Source organism: Musca autumnalis, unplaced genomic scaffold, assembly GCF_047663935.1.
Source record: "Musca autumnalis isolate F117 unplaced genomic scaffold, ASM4766393v1 scaffold_4, whole genome shotgun sequence".
In the NCBI taxonomy this organism is placed as follows: domain Eukaryota; kingdom Metazoa; phylum Arthropoda; class Insecta; order Diptera; family Muscidae; genus Musca; species Musca autumnalis.
Window position 1 is genome coordinate 226912641 of NW_027411977.1, and position 19515 is coordinate 226932155.

At 32.4% G+C, this 19515-nt stretch overlaps 2 protein-coding genes across 3 annotated transcripts in view; one reads left to right on the forward strand and one right to left on the reverse strand.

Moving 5' to 3' along the window:
* Nucleotides 1-14151, reverse strand: part of LOC141401666 (uncharacterized) — a 41077-nt gene extending 26926 nt beyond the window's left edge. Inside the window, exons 1-3 of the mRNA XM_073982005.1 lie at nt 14036-14151; nt 13641-13976; nt 13417-13570 (exon numbers count right to left, since the gene is read on the reverse strand). Coding sequence (XP_073838106.1) covers nt 13417-13570; nt 13641-13976; nt 14036-14107 — 562 coding nt within the window. The 5' untranslated portion in view covers nt 14108-14151. The remainder of the gene's footprint in view (nt 1-13416; nt 13571-13640; nt 13977-14035) is intronic.
* Nucleotides 1-19515, forward strand: part of Rcd2 (Reduction in Cnn dots 2) — a 496295-nt gene that overhangs the window by 81434 nt on the left and 395346 nt on the right. The window lies entirely within an intron of this gene.

The following is a 19515-nucleotide window of genomic DNA, read 5'->3' on the forward strand; positions in this document are numbered from 1 at the left end:
ACCACCTGGATCTGAAGTTTGTATGAATATTTTTAAGACACTCCAACCAAAGGATCGTGAATTTTATGAAAATTAGTTGGATCTTCTGGATACTTAGGAACACGTCAACCAATGACTTTTGGCTTTTATAAACATTTTTAACTTATGATTCGACAATTTTAAGAGTCTTTTAAATAAACTGCTTTAGTAAAGAACTTGAAATTTTTGGATTTTTTTTAGGAAATTCCCTAAGTGCTCGTACATTTTAAGAACATTTTTCTAACATAAGTTTCATGAGTTTTAATTTCTTTTTCTTTGTGGATTTTTAGAAATAGTTTTATTAAATCCCTCAGCTGCTTGGTTTTTTAAATATTTTTATGAACATCCTGGTATAATTTAAAAAATATTTTTTAAACTCCCTAAGTCCATATTTATATTAGGCAATTTTCCTTGCGACAATTGTGAGTTTGATGGAGATAGAGGTGAGGCATATGGTAACCCTTTGCCTATCAACGCCCTCTCTCATCTACAAAATGACAATTGCAGCAAGGAAAATTGCCTAATGTAAATATGGACTAAGTTCGTGCATTTTTAAAAATATTTCTTCACCTCCCTAACCTTGCGTCTTTTTTGGAGTTTTAAAAGTATTTTTTCAGCTCCCAGAGTTCGTGGATATTGATTTTTTAATACTTTTTGTTAAACTTCCCGATTTTTTGGATTTTCAACAATATTTTTCCAACACCCCCTAAGTTTGACAATTTTTAAAATATTTTTTCAACACGCAGAGTTTGAGGATTTTAAGAATATTGAAGCAATCAACATTTTAATAATTACAGTTTAACGCCCTCTACATTTCAATAGTAACACTTTTAAACTTTTGTAATTTTGTTATTGTGATTTTATACCTTTTCATATTTCCTATTGTGATTGATCTTTACATTTTTAAAGTTAACAGCTAAAAATACATCTCTGTAAATATATATTTAATACTACTACTTTAAGCAACTATGTACTACTAAATTTTATCATACATGTCTAAACGATTTGTCGCTTCTCAAAAGTGAAGCTAAGTTGAATAAAATTCTATAAATTCGTTCATTCCTCTTGAGCAACTTGAACTCTGTACATCAACCTCAGTGCTTCCTTAAGTAGCTGAAACTGATAGCAGAGCATCATCCGCAATACAGAGAGTAAATCAACAAAACAATCTACGAAAATCGTGTTTTCTTTAATATTTTTTTTAATTCCCTGATTTCATGGATTTAAAAAAAAAAAAAATTAATAAACTCAATTTATGGATTTTTTAAAAAATATTTTTCAACTTCCTGAGTTATTGAACTCCCTGTGTTATGGCTCAGGGTTTTTTTAAAATATTGTTTGGAACAACCTGAGTTTCTGGATTTTTTTTTAAAAATAGTTGTTAATTTCGTGGGCTAAGGTTCGTGTATTTTTATACCCTCAGCCTTTAGGCTAAAGAGGGTATTTACACTTTGATACGATCAAAAATGTGCCTCATCGAAATAATGGTTTTAGACCCCAAGTATGTTTGGACGAAATGTGTTTCAGACAATTTGGAGTCGATCTAGCCATGTCCGTCCGTCTGTCTGTCGGTCTGTCTGTCTGTCCTGCTGGCTGGAGCGCACGATAACTCTCGAACGGATGAACCGATTCGGTTCAAATTTTGGCTTTCGTAATATTTTGCCCAAACTTAGTTTAAGTTCGAAGATGAGCTACATCGGTCCACTCCTTCCGGTACCTCCCCCACAAAAGTTCGAAAATGTTCGGAAAGTTTGTGCGCACGATAACTCTTGTAGGGAGTGACCGATTTGGTCCATACTTTGTACAGCGTAAACTTTCTACCAGAGTAATATGAGTTTCCAATATGATCTCAATAGGTCCACTCCTTCGGGTACCTCCCACACAAAATATCGGAAAAGTTCAGTTTAGGGCCATTTCTCGAATCGCTTTGATTTTTGTTTTAACAACTTGTATTCACTGGCCTCTATACGACGGTACAAGTTTCATCAAGGGCAAGTCCGTACTTCCTGAGAAAATAGCACGAAATTTGCAAAAAACCCGTATGACACCGTGTGAGATGGTTGGAGCGCAAGATAACTTTTGAACGGATCTGCCGATTCGGTCCAAAATATGGCCTTAGTAATATTTTGTCCAAACATAGTTTAAGTTTGAAGATAAGCCATATCGGTCCACTCCTTCAGGTACCTCCCCCACAAAAGTTCAAAAATTTTCGGAAAAATTGTTCGTACGGTAACTCTTGAAGGGAGTGGCCGAATTGGTCTACACTTTACACATCCTAATATATCTACCAGATATAGATCAGGTGCAAATATGGACTATATTTGTCAACTCCATCCAGTACCTCCCACACAAAATTTCGGATAAGTTCACTTTAAGACCTGCTCTAGAATCACTTTGATTTTTGTTGAAGCAACTTGCGTTCGCTGCCTCAATTACGATGGTAAAAGTTGTTTTGGGGGCAAGTCCATACTTCTTGAGGAAACAGCCCGAATAGTGTAAAAACCCCCTATGGCACCATATGTTGTGGCTGGAGATCCACTTCCATAACGGTCAATGTCGATCCATTCCTTTTAGTATATCCTCCGCAAAACTTTTGATCTTTTATCCTAATCAAAATTTTTGTCGGTTCAAACGCCCAAAAGTTTTAAAACCACCTAAATACATACGTATTTTGGGAAAAAATTGTTTCAATATACACAGGCTGAGGTTATATCTCTGTCGGCAAAGCCGACTGATACTTTTTTACTTGTTTTTTTTTTTAAATATTTTTTGAACTCCTCAGAACTCTTCAGCTTCCTAACCTTGGGTCTTTTTTTTGAATTTTAAAAATATTTTTTCAGCTCCCAAAGTTCGTAAATATTGATTTTTTTAATATTTTTTTAAACTTCCTGATTTCGTGAATTTTCAAAAATATTTTTCCAACTCCCTAAGTTCGACCATTTTTAAAAATATTTTTTCAACTCCCAGAGTTCGAGGATGTAAAGAATATTTTTTTAATTCCCTGATTAAATTATTAAAAAATTAAAAATATTTTTTAATTCCCTCAGTTTATGGATTTTTTTAAAAATATTTTTCAACTCCCTGAGTTATTGAACTCCCAACGCTATGGCTCAGGATTTTGAACACCCTGAGTTCCTGGATTTTTTAAAATGTGTTTTAAATTCCGTGGGCTAAGGTCCGTGTATTTTTTTAAAATATTTTTTGAACTCCAGAGAGAAGGCTTTTGTGGAGTTTTAAAAATAATTTTTGAACTCCCTAAGCTAAAGTTGGTGAACTTTTAAAATATATATATTTTGAACTTCCCTGCTATAGTTCAGGGATTTTAGGGACCCCTTATTTATATGATTTCATGGTTTTTTAAAAATATTTTTAGCAACTCCCTGACGTAAACTGGTTCGCGAATTTTAAAAAAAAATATTTTTTCCAAATTCCTCAGTTCGTGGATTTAAATATTTTTTCAACTTCCTGAGTTCATTTTTAAAAATAATTTTTGAACTCCATTAGTTGCAGATTTTTAAAAATGTGTTTTAGAACTTCCTCGGGGATTTTTAAGGTCTATTGACACTCGTAAATTTTTTAAAAAACATTTTTTGGGTCTACTGATGCTCGTGGATTTTTTTAAAAAATATTTTTAGGGTCTACTGATGCTCGTGGATTTTTTTAAAAATATTTTTAGAGCCTATCCAAGGTCGTGTATTTTTTAAAAAAATATTTTTAAGGTCTTTTTAAGGTCCAAGCTCGTGGATATTTAAAAAATATTTGTAACGTGAATTGATGCTCGTGGATTTTTTAAACAATATTTTTAAGGTCTTTTGATGCTCGTGGATTTTTTAAAAAAATATTTTTATGGTCGTGGATTTTTAAAAATATTTGTAACGTCTATTGATGCTCGTGGATTTTTTAAAAAATATTTTTGTGGTCCCTTGATGCTCGTGGATTTTTTAAAAAATATTTTTGTGGTCCCTTGATGCTCGTGGATTTTTTAAAAAATATTTTTGTGGTCCCTTGATGCTCGTGGATTTTTTAAAAAATATTTTTGTGGTCCCTTGATGCTCGTGGATTTTTTAAAAAATATTTTTGTGGTCCCTTGATGCTCGTGGATTTTTTAAAAAATATTTTTGTGGTCCCTTGATCAAGGGACCGATGCTCGTGGATTTTTTAAAAAATATTTTTGTGGTCCCTTGATGCTCGTGGATTTTTTAAAAAATATTTTTAGGGTCTATTTATGCTCGCAGATTTTTTAAAGAATATTTTTAAGGTCTATTGATGCTCGTGGATTTTTTAAAGAATAATTTTAAGGTCTATTGATGCTCGTGGATTTTTTTTAAAGTATTTTTAGTATCTACTGATGCTCGTGGATTTTTTTAAAAATATTTTTAGAGCCTAACCAGGTCATGGATTTTTTTAAAAATATTTTTAGAGCCTAACCAGGTCATGGATTTTTTTAAAAATATTTTTAAGGTCTATCCAAGCTAGTGGATATTTAAAAAATATTTCTAGAGCCTAACCAGGTCATGGATTTTTTTAAAAATATTTTTAAGGTCTATCCAAGCTCGTGGATATTTAAAAAATATTTGTAACGGGTATTGATGCTCGTGGATTTGTTAAAAAATATTTTTAACGTCCATTGATGCTCGTAAATTAAAAAAAAAATTGTTGTAAAGTGTATAGATGCTCGTGAATTTTTAAAAAAATATATTTTTAACGTCTATTGATGCTCGTTAATTAAAAAAAAAAAATACTTAAAGGTCTGTTGAAGCTCGTGTATTTTTTAAAAAATATATTTTTAACGTCTATTGATGCTCGTGTATTTTTTAAAAAAATATATTTTTTACGTCTATTGATGCTTGTGGCGTTTTTAAAAAATATTTTTAAGGTCTATTGATGGATTTTTTAAAAAATATTTTTGTGGTCCATTGATGCTCGTGGATTTTTTAAAAAAATATTTTAAGTATCTACTGATTCTCGTGGATTTTTTTAAAAATATTTTAAGTATCTACTGATGCTCGTTGATTTTTTTAAAAATATTTTTAGAGCCTATCCAAGGTCGTGGATATTTTTAAAAATATTTTTTGAGCCTATACAAGGTCGTTGATATTTTTAAAAATATTTTTAAGGTCTATCCAAGCTCGTGGATATTTAAAAAATATTTTTAAGGTCTATTTAAAAAATATTTTTGTGGTCCATTGATGCTCGTGGATTTTTTAAAAAATATTTTAAGTATCTACTGATTCTCGTGGATTTTTTTAAAAATATTTTAAGTATCTACTGATGTTCGTGGATTTTTTAAAAATATTTTAAGTATCTACTGATGCTCGTGGATTTTTTTAAAAATATTTTTAGAGCCTATCCAAGGTCGTGGATATTTTTAAAAATATTTTTAGAGCCTATCCAAGGTCGTGCTTATTTTTAAAAATATTTTTAAGGTCTATCCAAGCTCGTGGATATTTAAAAAATATTTTTAAGGTCTATACAAGCTCGTGGATATTTAAAAAATATTTGTAACGGCGATGATGCTCGTGGATTTGTTAATAAAAATATTTATTTTTTTGTGCAAACTCTAAAACATAATGCATGGATTTAATGAATATATTAACAGTTCATGAATTTTAAGAATATTTTCAAGTACTCATATTTTATTTGGTAAATGTAAGGAATATTTTTGGGAATTCCCATTCGAACTCGTTTGTGGATTTTAGGAATGTTTTAACAGTTCAGGCAATTTAAGAACATTTTCGGGAACATCTCAAACATTCGTTCGTGGAATTGAAACATATTTTGATGTTGATGTTTGATTTTTAAAACCAATTTTCGAATATTTTTAGGAGTTCTCAACACCGTTGATATATTTTTCTAGAATATCTTTAGGATCTTCTTAGATGGTATCTCTGAAATTTAAAAATTTTATGTAATTCTCAAAGATTTAGAGAAGTTCTTTAAATAGTTTAGAAAAATATGATTTGCGGCTTTTTTATTTTTTTTTTAAGTTTTTCGTCTATAATTTCTTGGATTCTGAGAATATTCTTTGGAACTTCCAACAACTTGGCGGATATTCGACCTTTTTATTTATTGGGTCTTTTATTGAATTTGCCTGCATCAAATCAAGTGCAGTAAAAATATTTTCACAATCAATAGCTAAGATTTTAAAAGTTGTCAAAAATATGTTATCAGTACAACCATATATTGAATTTAATAATAACCCTTTATACCCGCTTAGCTATAGATATGACCTATAAATTAATAATAAAATTATGAGGCACTTAAACACATGTCGTCGATAACCAAAAAAGTATTGGAATTTGTGTGAATCATCTAAAATTTCGCAGCTAGACTGCATGATTCTGAAAAATTGTTAAATTAAAAGTCTTTCGATTTTAATTGTTACCATTGGCAGATTAATTCCCTCTATAAGGTGATTAGATTTGTTTTATAATTCCAAGAAATCATAACACCAACGTTTATTAAAAAATGTTATTAATTTCAACAACACTAAAAAATACTTGAGAGTAAGTAGAGTCTCTTATTATGGTGCTCATAAATATTATTTAAAACAAAACTACGAACTTCGATAGACCCTAACAATATTTTTTTAAAAATTCAGAAATTTGGATATGCTCTTCAAAATATTTAAAAAAAAAATCTGAGGACTTTGACAGATCCTAAAAATATTTTTTTAAAAATCTAAAAAGTCCTATAGACCTTAAATATTTTTTTAAAAAATTCACGAGATTAGAAAGACCCCATTAATATTTTTTCTAAAAAAAAACACAAGATTGGAAGAATTCTAAAAATATTTTTTTAAAATCTACGAGTTTGGATAAACCCTAATGATATTTTTTATATAATTCTCTAACTTAGATATACCCTTTTCTTGACATCTTACCTGAAGTTCGCATCATCAGTAAACAATTTTATTATAATTATCCCTATTTTAACAAACTTTTTTTATCTTCTCTAATAATAATTTCCCCTATCATCCTTTCTATCATATCCTTCCTCTATACACCACATAACGACGAATAAAATAAAATTAATGAAAGCCATATACCAAATTCACAGCCACAGGAAAAAAAGGTCACCTATTTCCGTGGCAACATCATAATCACCTACTACGGCTTTGTTACTCGCTTATGAATGAAGTACTCTGTTTTGCTGACTATGATGATGTTGATAATAAGGATGCTTGTTGACTATTACTGTGACATCCCCTACATTCAAATGCATTTGACTGTAATTGGAATGTGTGTATTTTTAATTACTTGCAAACAACACTAACACACAAGCACGCACAGAGCCACTGCACTGCATACAGGGAAGATGTGTGCTCTCTTTATGACATATAAAAAAAATGAAATGAAGGAACACGCTATAGTGCTATAGTATGAAATGAATAATAGTACAGATTTAATGCAAAGGATCTATACAAGATCGCGGATTTTTTTAAACGTGTTTTTAGGGTCTATCCCAACTCGAGGATTTTTTTAAAAATTTTCTTAGAGTTTATCCAAACTCGTGGATTTTTTAAAAAATAATTTTATTGTCTATCCAAACTCGTGGATATTTTAAAAAATAATTTTAAGGTCTATCCAAGCTTGTGTAATTTTAAAAGTATATTTTTAACGTTTGTTGATGCTCGTGGATTTTTTAAAAATATTTTAAGGTCTATTGATGTTCGTGAATTTTTTAAAAAATATTTCTTGGGTCTGAATTTTTTAAAGATATTTCTTGAGTCTATATAAGCTTGTTGAGTTTTTAAAAATATATTTAAAAAAAAATTTGGGTTATAGCCAACCTACTTACTTACTTAGCTGGTCCATTACAGAACATTTGTTCCATAGAGCGAACTAAGAAAAGATACAAAAACAAAAGGAATCCACTGCTTTATCACAATATGTTTTACACACCGGTCACTCACCAGATTTTGACAACATAAAAATATTGGACAAAGAGAAAATGGAAAAGAAGAGACTTATGATTGAAAGTCAAAGAATACAGAAAAATATTGACAAGACTATGAACTTGAAAGAGGACACAGATAACATTAGTTCGTGCTATGGAATCGCAATAAAGTAATCGGCCTGTGATATTAGTTTTTAAGTCGTGTTGTTGCATTATATTTTTAATATAAGATCAATGTAAATCGCGTCTTAAATTAATATTGTAAGTTTACTACATTGTTGTTTTGACATGAATAAAAAAAACTTTATTTTATTTAACAGACGAGTTCCCCAGAAGAAGTCGACAAAACATCGAAGAAACGTCGGGAATAAACGCAATAAACTTTTGTTTTATTTGCAAAAACATCAACATAGTCAGTATGCTAAATAAGAAAAATAACAAAAGATCTCCAATTCTCTCTGTTTCGTGCTTCGTTTTTGGAATACCGCGCCTTGTCATCTCATCATCCACTTGTTTGCGCCATCTATTCTTTGACCTGCCAATTCTGCGTGCACCGCCATGTGGCTTGAATTTATACGCCTTTTTAGCGGGTTCATCATCGCTCATTCTTATTATATTGCATAGGCAACGCAATCGCTGCATCTCGATACGTTTAACTATATTGATGTCGTTGTATAGCAGATACAGCTCGTGGTTCATACGACGTCGATATTCACCGTCAACGCAGATCGGTCCGTAGATCTTTCGAAGAATTTTTCTCTCAAACACGCCAAGCACTGCCTTATCTGCTTGCGCAAGTACCCAGGCTTCGGAACCATACATCAGCACGGGTAGTATCAGTGTTTTGTAAAGCGTTATTTTTGTTTGGCGAGTTGTGGCTTTGTTTTTAAAGTGCTTACTTAAGCCAAAGTAGCATCTGTTTGCCAATACAATTCTTCTTTTTATTTCACAACTGATGTCGTTTGTTGTGTTTACGGCGGTGCCGAGGTATACGAAGTCTTTTACTACCTCAAAATTATAGGAACCAACTTCAACAGTTGGTCCGATCTCAATGGACACATTGCGCGTCGACACCATCAGCTTGATCTTCTCGCCGTTTACCGCCAGACCCACTTTAGCAGATTCTCCTTCGACCTTCATAAAGGTATCGGTTACTTCTTTTACTGATCGCCCCATGATGTCTATATCATCAGCATAAGCAAGTAACATGTGACTATTGGTGTAGATTGTGCCACTTCTTTTGACGTTTGCCTCTCGTATAACCGTTTCCAGCAGGATGTTGAAGAGATCACACGAAAGGCTGTCTCCTTGCCTGAAACCTCTTTTGGTACCAAACTCTTCGGAGGGGTTCTTTCCTATTTTAACTGAAGATCTTATGTCAGTTAGAGTCATTTTTCAAAGCCGAATGAGCTTTGCGGGGATACCAAATTCAGACATTGCTTGGAATACCTTTGAACGTAGCGGGCTGTCGAAGGCTGCTTTATAATCGACAAAAAGGTGGTAGGTGTCGATCTGCATCTCTTGGGTCTTCTCCAGGATTTGGCGCAGGGTAAATATCTGGTCAATGGTGGACTTGCCAGGTCTAAAGCCGCATTGGTATGGTCCAATAATTTCGTTGACCATGGGCTTTAGTCGTTTGCACAATATCCCAGACACTATCTTGTATGCGATAGGGAGAAGACTTATGCCCCTATAGTTGGATCATAAAGTCTTATTTCCTTTCTTATGGACGGGACACAGGATGCTAAGGTTCCAATCGTCGGGTACGCGTTCTAACTAGCGGAGCTAACTAGCTGATGCATACACCTTATCAGGGTGTCGCCTCCGGTTTTTAACAGCTCGGCTGTTAGGCCATCAGCTCCTGCTGCCTTATTATTCTTCAGCCGGTTTATTGCTGTTTTTACCTCATCTTGGCCGGGTGGTATACATTCAAGACCATCTTCTGGGATTGGATCTGTGGTATCTTCGTCGACTTCGCTGCAATTGGATATCAACAGTTTGGAAAAATGCTATTTCCATATCCTTAGCTTACTATCTATATCAGTTACCAGATTACCTTGCTGGTCTCTACAGGAGGATGTACCAGTTCCAAAGCCATCAGTTTGATGTTTCACTCTTTGGTAGAATTTTTGGACTTCATTCTGTCTCCTGTACATCTCGATTTGTTCACACTCCCGCTTTTCCATCTCTCTCTTTTTCCTGCGGAAAAGACGTTTCTCCTCTCTCCTTTTCTCCCGATACCTCTCTCGTGCGCTACGCGTTGCTACTGATTGTAAAGTAGCATTATACGCCTTATTTTTCTCTTCGGTAGCAGCACGACACTCCTGGTCATACCATGGATTCCTTGGTGGAGGTCTCTCCAAGTACTGATTTTGCGGCTGTTTGCATGGAGTGGGCAATGTTTTGCCATTGTGCTGATATGTTATCGGGACGAGGAGTGCTTTGATTTAGCAGTTGGGCCAGTTGAGTGGAATATGCTGTGGCTATCTGTTGTGATTGCAGCTTACCGATGTCCAACTTCCGTGTTGTGTCTGTTCGCACTTTGTTTGCTACGTTTAGTCTGGTACGTACCTTTGCTGCAACATGGCTATGTTTGCACCTCGGAACGATCGTACATCCAACACGATTGATGCATGTCTTCTATCTATCACAACGTGATCAATTTCTTGTTCTTTGATCTGGCGACAGCCAGCTGCCCTTATGAATATCGAGATGCTTAAATCTGGTACTGCTATCTACCATGTTTTTTGCAGCTGCAAAGTCTATCAGTCTCATACCATTGTCAGATGTTTCACTGTGGAGACTGAATTTTCCGACTGTTGGGCCAAAGATATTCTCCTTTCCAATTTTGGCATTAAAATCGCCTTGAATAATTTTAATGTCATGGGCAGGGCAACGGTCATAAGTTTCTTCTAAGCGCTCGTAAAAAATATCTTTGGTCTGTTCGTCCTTGTCTTCAGTGGAAGCACGAGCGCAAATAAAGCTGATGTTGAAGAATTTTGCTTTTAATCGAATTGTATCGAGTCTTTCATTCACTGGGGTGAAGCTGGAGACCAGATGTTTTAACCTCCGACAAACTACAAATCCAAAACCAAACTCATGCTTTGTGTCATGGCAGCTATAATACAGTGCGTCACCTTTAGGTGTTGTTGTGACGCCTTTTCCGTTCCATCGTATTTCCTGTATGGCAGTAATGTCGGCCTTGTATTTTTCAAGTACATCTGCCAATGCGTAAACTGCACCTTCTCTATAAAGAGTGCGAACATTCCAGGTGCAGAAAAACGTTTGCGGAGGTCGTCAACTTTTGAGGGATTTGTTTTTCTTTTCTTTCGTTTTTTCATAGTAGGCTGTTTTTCTAGGGGAGGGTTACTAACCCGACGCCCAAACCCAAGTTTTTAACGTTCTTATGGGTGAACGCGCGACACATGTTAGCTCACTACCTTTAACGGGTGTTAAAGGCAGTTCCGCAGGTGACACCACGGGGAGGTCGGTGTCCACTTGAGATGAAAGAGGGACCAGAATAAATCCTGGGCTTTGCCATGTTAAAGCCGGTCAGGGCCGTTGCTTGGTATCTTCCATCCCCTACGTCACCCTATAGTGGATTTTATAAAAAATATTATTAGGGTCTATCCAAGCACTTGAATTTTTTATTTTTAAATATATTCCTAAGGTCTATCCAAGCTCGTGGATTAAAAAAAAAAACTTTTTAGGGGATATCAAAATTCGTGGATTTAAAAAAAAATTATTTTTAGTGCCTATCTAAGCTCGTGCATTTTTTTAAATAATTTTAGAGTCTATCCAAACTCTAGGATTTTTAATTATTAAATATTTTCTAAGGTCTCGAAAAGCTCGACAATTTTATAAAACATATATTTAGACTCTATCCAACCTCGTGAATTTTCTAAAAAATATGCTTAGAAACTTGCGAGCTCGTGGAGTTTTAAAATATAGATTTAGGAACTTCCATGCTTGAGGATTTTTAAAATATATTTTTCCGGTCTATACTAATGGGTTTTTTAAAAATATTTTAATAGTCTATCCCAACTCTTGAATTTTTTACAAAACAGTTTTTAGGGTCTATAAAACTCTGGGATTTTTTAAAAAATATTTTGAGTGTCTATCCAAGCGCATGGATTTTTCAAAAAAAATCGTTTTAGGGTCTATCCACACTCTGGGATTTTTTAAGAAATATTTATATCGTCTATCCAACCTCTGGGATTCTTAAAAAATATATGTATTGTATATCTAAGTTCGTGTATTTTTCAAAAAATATTTTTAGAGTCTATCCGAACTCTGTGTTTTTTTTAAAGTATTTTAGGGTCTATCCAACTCTGAGATTTTTAAAAATATTTTCAGAGTTTGTCGAACTTTGTGGATTTTTTAAAAAATATTTTCAGAAAAAAATGTTTATCTATGCTCGTGGATTTTTAAAAAAAAAAATATTATTGGGCCTATCCAAGCTCGCGAATTTTTTAAAATATTTTTGGGCCTATCCAAGCTCGTGGATTATTTAAAAATATTTTTGGGCTTTTCCAAGCTCGTGGATTTTTTTATAATATTTGTGGGCCTATCCAATCTCCTGGATTTTTTTTAAATATTTTTCCAAGCTCGTGGATTAAAAAAAAAAAAATATTTTCAAGCTCGTGGATTTTTTAAACATATTTTTGGGCCTATCCAAGCTCTTGGATTTTTTTAAAAATATTTTTGGAAATTTCCAAGCTCGTGGATTTTTTAAAAATATTTTTAGGTCTATCCAAGTTCGTGGATTTTTTAAAAATATTTTCAGAGTTTAAAGAACCTAGTGGATTTAAAAAAAAAATTTGGGCCTATCCGAGCTCGTGGATTTTTTAAAATATTTTCAGGGTTTAACGAACTTTATGGATTTAAAAAAAAAAAAATTTTGGGCCTATCCAAGCTCGTGGATTTTTTTAAATATTTTCAGAGTTTAACAAATCTTGTGGATTTTTTAAAAAATATTTTTAGCGCCTATCCCAGCTCGTGGAATTTTTTTAATATTTTTAGGGTCTATCCAAGCTCGTGGATTTTGTTTAGGTTCTATCCGATCTTGTAGATTTTTTATAAGATATATTTAGGGTCTATCGAAACTCGTGGATTTTATGTAGCACACTTGTAAGTCGTTTATCACATATTGCAAATTTTTGTATCCAATATTCTACAGTAATATTTGACATGAATTGAACTGTGTATATGAATTTAGGTCATACATTTGTAGATTGGATATATTTATTCATATACAAATCTAAATATAAATAACTATACAAGAATATTCTGAATAACCCCAAGTTTCTTTTTTCTCCAATTTCTTTGCAGGTAACTAACAACAAAATCGCAGCATTGACGGTGAGATATGATTGCAAAGCTTTAAAGAATTTGTATTTACTCCATAAACATAAAGAACGCACACATAATAGTCTGATTCAAAATAGGGTTGTAGTTTAAATTCCTCCTCATCGACCTCTTAAAACTTGAAAGATTTACCTTTCTTTTTAACCACCCTTGCCTCAACTTTTGCCGAAAGTAAATGGGTTTTTTCCGTGAAAAAATTCATGGTGGCCGAAAAGGTCATTTCTGGGGTTATGGGTGGAAAATAGTCGGGATTCAACGCGAAATAGCGAACGGTGAAATTGAAGTTCTGGAAGAAGAAAAATAAAAGAAATTTGTGTCATTATTTTAATTTTTAATTAAACAAAATTTGCTATTACCGCCTTCAGAGGACACCCGGCAAAATTTCCACCCGACTTCAATTTCCTCACAATCGATTCCACAATTGGATTAGGTGCCTTATACCCGCTGAGATGACAACCATCAATGCGAAATTTCAAGAGATCCGTTGCAACACTTGTCGAATTATTCATTGAGGGCATTTGTACACGAAAATCCAAAAGGATTTTATTAATATCCCTTTTAAAGGATACAAATCCGCTCAAATAATTACCGCGATTTCGTGGTTCCGCATGCAATGGACACCCAAATGCACCCACATAATCTTCGTTGATGATTGTGCAATTCGAATAATTGAACATGATGTCAAAATTGCGCTAGGAAAATTGATTAATTGATTAAAAACATAACAAATAGAACATATTTTAGAGCCTACCACAGCCTGTCCAGTTTCCAGCCACAATATAAGCAGTAAACTCAAGTGATACAATGTCCATGCAGAATTCATGCTTCTTTATTCTATATTCCGTTACCCAATATGTGTTACTTATTTCCTGATGTTCTCTTCCTTACATTTCTTTTATTAATGCCAAAGGCAGTTGCTGAGCCCTGTCACACTTTCCAACTAAATTATTTTTTAATTATTTAATCTGTTATTGTGATTTGTTATTTTGGCAGCAATTACGTCAGCGATTACAAAATAATTTGTTGTTTTGCATTTTAATACTAGCAATGTTGCTGTAGTTTGGGTGATGATTACATCAACCTTGAAAAGGCAACAGATAATTTACTATGCCTTAGATAATCTGCATTATTTTAAAAATAAGGGAATCACGAGTAAAAATCCATGAGGTGATTTATTTTCACAATATAACCGCATCATTCCACCAAACATATGTACCTTATATTCATTTGAAGTCATCTAGGGAGGCCTTCCAATTAATACAAGTCTTCTAGGCAGGCTTTTTATTCATTCCTTAACCCCTAAGAGGGCTTTCTACTCATTAGAAGTCCTCTAGGAAGACCTTTTATTCATTAGAAAACCTCTAGACATACCTTTTATTCATCAAAAGTCCTTTAGGGTGGCCTTCTGTTCATTAGTAGTCCTCTAAGAAGGCCTTCTGCTCATTGGAAGTCCTCTAGGTATGTCTTCTACTCCTCTAGGGAAACCTCCTATTCATTAGAAGATCTCTAGGTGGTCTTCTATTCATTAAAAGTCCTCTAGGGAGGGACTCCACTTATAAGACGTCCTATTGGCAGGCTTCTACTGATAAGAAGTCCTTTAGGCAGACTTATTATTCATTTGAAGATATCTAGACAGGTTCTTTGTTTATTAGAAGTCCTAAAAGAAATCATCTAAGTAGCCCTTCTAATTATTAGAATTCCTCTAGGTAGGTCTTTTAAAAATTACACGAGTGTCGTATACCCTCTAAAATATGTTTTTAACATTCCACGAGCTTCGAAGGTCCTCAAAAATAGTTTTTTAATTCCCACGAGCTTCATAGATCCTCAAAAATATTCATGTATTAAATTCCTCTGTGCACTATATCTTGTCTAGTATAATGTCTTAAATTTTTACGTGCGACTTCTTGCGACTTTTGGTTTTATATAAATTTTTAGGAAATATGCCAATTCGGTAACTAAGCGCTTTTTTAAAAACTACGCTTCAAATAAAACTACGATTATGGGAAACATTTTGATAAATAAGATCAGATATCACTTGGAATTGATCACGACATAACAGATAAGAAATTACAAAATGAAAAAAGTCCGTCCTACGGTTTCTATAGCAAAAGTCATTTCATCGAACTTTTTCCATAATAGCAGTAAATTCAGGGAAGTTTTTCTATAGAAACATTCAATTCATGGACATTTTCTACTGAAAAACATAATTCAGCACACTTTTTCTATAGAAAAAACCAATTCAGTAAACTTTTTTTTATAAAAATATAAATTTAGCAAACTTTTTGTTTAGAAAAGTTCAATTCAGCAATCTTTTTTATTATAAAAAATCAATTCATGAGGCTTCTGTAATAGAAAAAGTCAATTCAGTAACCTTTTTTTTATAGAAAAGTCAACAACAAATTTTTTTATAGAAAAATCCAATCAGCAAACTTTTTCTATAGAAAAAATCAATTCAGCAAACTTTTTTCCATACAGAAGTCAATTCATCAAACCTTTTCGATAGAAAAAGTTATTTTAGAAAACTTGTTTCTAGAAAAAGTCAATTCAGCGAAGTTTTTTTTAGAAAAAGTCAATTCAGCTAACTTTTTCTGTAGGAAAACTCAATTCAGCAAAGTTTTTCTAAAGAAAAACTCAATTCACCAAAGTTTTCCAGAGGAAAAATGAATTCAGCGAAATGTTCGTATAGAAAATTTCAATTTAGAAAACTTTGCCTATGGAAAAAGTCGATTCAGCAAAATTGTTCTTAAGAAAAACTCAATTCAGCAAACTTTTTCCTTCGAAAAACTCAATTCAGCAAACTTCGAAAAACTCAATTCAGCAAACCTTTTGCTTAGGAAAACTCAATTCAGAAATTGTGTCTATATAAAAAACCAATTCAGCAAAGTTTTCTATAGAAAAACTCAATTCGCCACAGTTTTTCCTGAGGAAAAATGAATTCAGCTACATTTTCGTATAGAAAATTTCAATTTAGAAAACTTTGTCCATAGAAAAAGTCAATTCAGCAAAATTGCTCTTAAGAAAAACTCAAATCAGCAAATCTTTTCCTTCGAAAAACTCAATTCAGCAATTCTTTTACTTAGAAAAACTAAATTCAGCTAAGTTTTTCCATAGAAAACCCCAATTCAGCAGTGTTTTTCTATAGAGAAAAACAGTCAATTCAGCAAAATTTTTCTTAAGAAAAACTCAATTCAGCAAGGGTTTTCTTTCGAAAAACTCAATTCAGCAAATCTTTTTCTTCGAAAAACTCAATTCAGAAAATTTTTTCTATATAAGAAACCAACTCAGCAACGTTTTTCTATAGAAAAACTCAATTCACCAATGTTTTTCCAGAGGAAAAATGAATTCAGCAAAATGTTCGTATAGAAAATTTCAATTTGGATAACTTTGTCTATAGGAAAAGTCAATTCAGCAAATCTTTTCCTTCGAAAAACTCAATTCAGCAAATCTTTTCCTTCGAAAAACTCAATTCAGCAAATCTTTTGCTTAGGAAAACTGAATTCAAAAAATTTTGTCTATATAAAAAAACAATTCAGCAAAGTTTTTCTATAGAAAAACTGAATAAGCAAATGTTTTTCCAGAGGAAAAATTAATTCAGCAAAAATTTTGTATAGAAAATTTCAATTCAGAAAACCTTGTCTATAGGAAAAGTCAATTCAGCAAAGTTGTTCTTAAGAAAAACTCAATTCAGCAAATCTTTTCCATCGAAAAACTCAATTCAGCAAATCTTTTCCTTCGAAAAACTCAATTCAGCAAATCTTTTCCATAGAAAAACTAAATTCAGCAAATCTTTTGCTTAGAAAAACTAAATTTCTATAGAAAAATTCAATTCAGAAAATTTTGTCTATATAAAAAATCAATTCAGCAAAATTTTTTATATAGAAACACTCAATTCACTAATGTTTTTCCAGAGGAAAAATTAATTCAGCAAAATTTTTGTCTATATTAAAAGTCAATTCAGAAAACCTTGTCTATAGAAAAAGTCAATTCAGCAAAGTTCTTCTTAAGAAAAACTCAATTCAGCAAATTTTTTCCTTCAAAAAACTCAATTCAGCAAAGATTTTCCATAGAAAACCCCAATTCAGCAATGTTTTTCCATAAGAAAAAACTCAACCCGGCGATTTTCTTATGGAAAAACACAATTCAGCAAAGTTTTTTCTATAGAGAAAGTCAATTCAGCCAACTTTTCTATAGAAAAAAATTCAGCAAAGTTTTTCTATAGTAAAACTCTCATACCACCACCTCTAATGGTTCTGATTGCTTCTGCTACCCTGCTTCTGCTACGGTGCTCTTATGGCTTATTATGTACCGTTGTAGTTGCTTAATATTGACTATTGTTGCTTTTTGTCCTGTCAAAAAGCGGAAATCTTGGCTTAGTGTCCTTTCCAAAATATATAAAACAACAACAACAACAAAAAGTGTTTCAAAAGAAAAATTTAATTGGCCTTTTTAAAATGTTAGATATCTTATAATTGACAGTTCAGCCGATTCGATAGTTACAACAACAACAACAAGAATAACAACAACAAAAACGCTACAACCATAAACTGTTATCCAAAGTTTTTTGTTATGGGTTTTTTATGCCTCTCAGTTTTGTTTTTGCTGTTTTTGTTTTATTCCTTAAGGTGTAGTTTATAAAAATACCCAAAAAAAGAGTGTCTGTGTTATAGATCTCCAGCTCAAGATATGACCACAATGAGGGTCTGTCTTGCCGATTTTATTGTTTACCCCAAAAACCTGATCTGAAACCTCTCTCTGACAACTGAATAAACCTTTAATGTGTGATAATAATCTTTTGAAGCTTTTCAAGTTTTTGTTTTGATGTCTGCTAATGCTTTTGTTGTTGCTGTTTGTATTGCGGATATGTGTTATCGATGGCGGGGTAATTGTATTAACTGATATTGTTTATGTTTGTTCAAAAGGTTTTCGTTACCCTTCTTTTGGCAGAGGGGTTACCTTTTAGCTAATTGAAAATCAAAATTCAGCCAAATAACTTCATTGCGGACGATGGTATTTGCAACATGATAAGCAGTTGGGACGTCTTTATCAATACACATCTGGCTGAATTCGGTTTACCTTCAGAAAAACTTTGCTGAATTGAGTTTTCTATAGAAACACTTTGCTGAATTGAGTTTTTATATTAGAAAAACTTTGTTGAATTGAGTTTTCTATAGAAAAAAGTTGCTGAATTGAGTTTTTTTTATTAGAAACACTATGCTGAATTTACTTTTTCTATACAAAAAATTTGCTGCATTGAGTTTTTCTATAGAAAAACATTGCTAAATTGAGTTCTTATATAGTACAACTTTCCAGAACTGAGTTTTTCGTTGCTGAATTTAGTTTTTCTATCGAAAAACATTTTGCTGGTTCGAATTTTTTTATGAAAAAACTTTACTGAATTAATTTTTTTCAATAGAACAAGTTTGCTGAATTGATTTTTCTATTGGAAAAAATAAGCTGAATTGACATTTTCTATAGAAAACCTTCGCTGAATTAATTTTTTCTATGGAAAATTTTTGCTGAATTGAGATTTTTTAATAGAAAATCTCTGCTGAAATGATTTTTTTCTATAGAAAAACTTCGCTGAATTGATTTGTTATGGAAGAACTTCACTGAATTGGGTTTATCTATAAAAAATTTCCTTAATTAAGCTTATCTATTGAAAATCGTTGCTGAATTGAGTTTGTCTATAGAATAACTACTGTACATATTTTTTCCATAGAAAACTTTGCTGCATTGATATTTTCTATAGAAAACCGTTGCTGAATTGAGTTTTTCTATAGAAAAACTTGGCTGAAATGAATTTTGCTGACTTGAGTTTTTCTATTGAAAAACGTTGCTGACTTAAGTTTTCCATGGATAAGCTTTGCTGCATGCATTTATGCTATAGAAAAATTTTGCTTAACTGAGTTTTCTATAGAAAAACCTTGCATAGTTGAGTTTTCCTATTGAAAAATTTGCTGAAATGAATTTTGAGTTTTTTCCATAGAAGAGCTTTGCTTAATTGGTTTTTTTTCTCTAAAAAACCTTGGTGAATTGAGTGTTACTGTAGAAAAGATTTGCTGAATTGACTTTTTCTATGGAAATACTTTGCTGAATTGAGTTTATCTACAGAAAAACATTTTTCCATAGAAATATTCTATTTAATTGAGTTTTTCTGTAGAAAAACCTTGCTGAATTGAGTTTATCTATAGAAAAACTCTACTTAATTGAGCTTTTCTGTAGCAACACCTT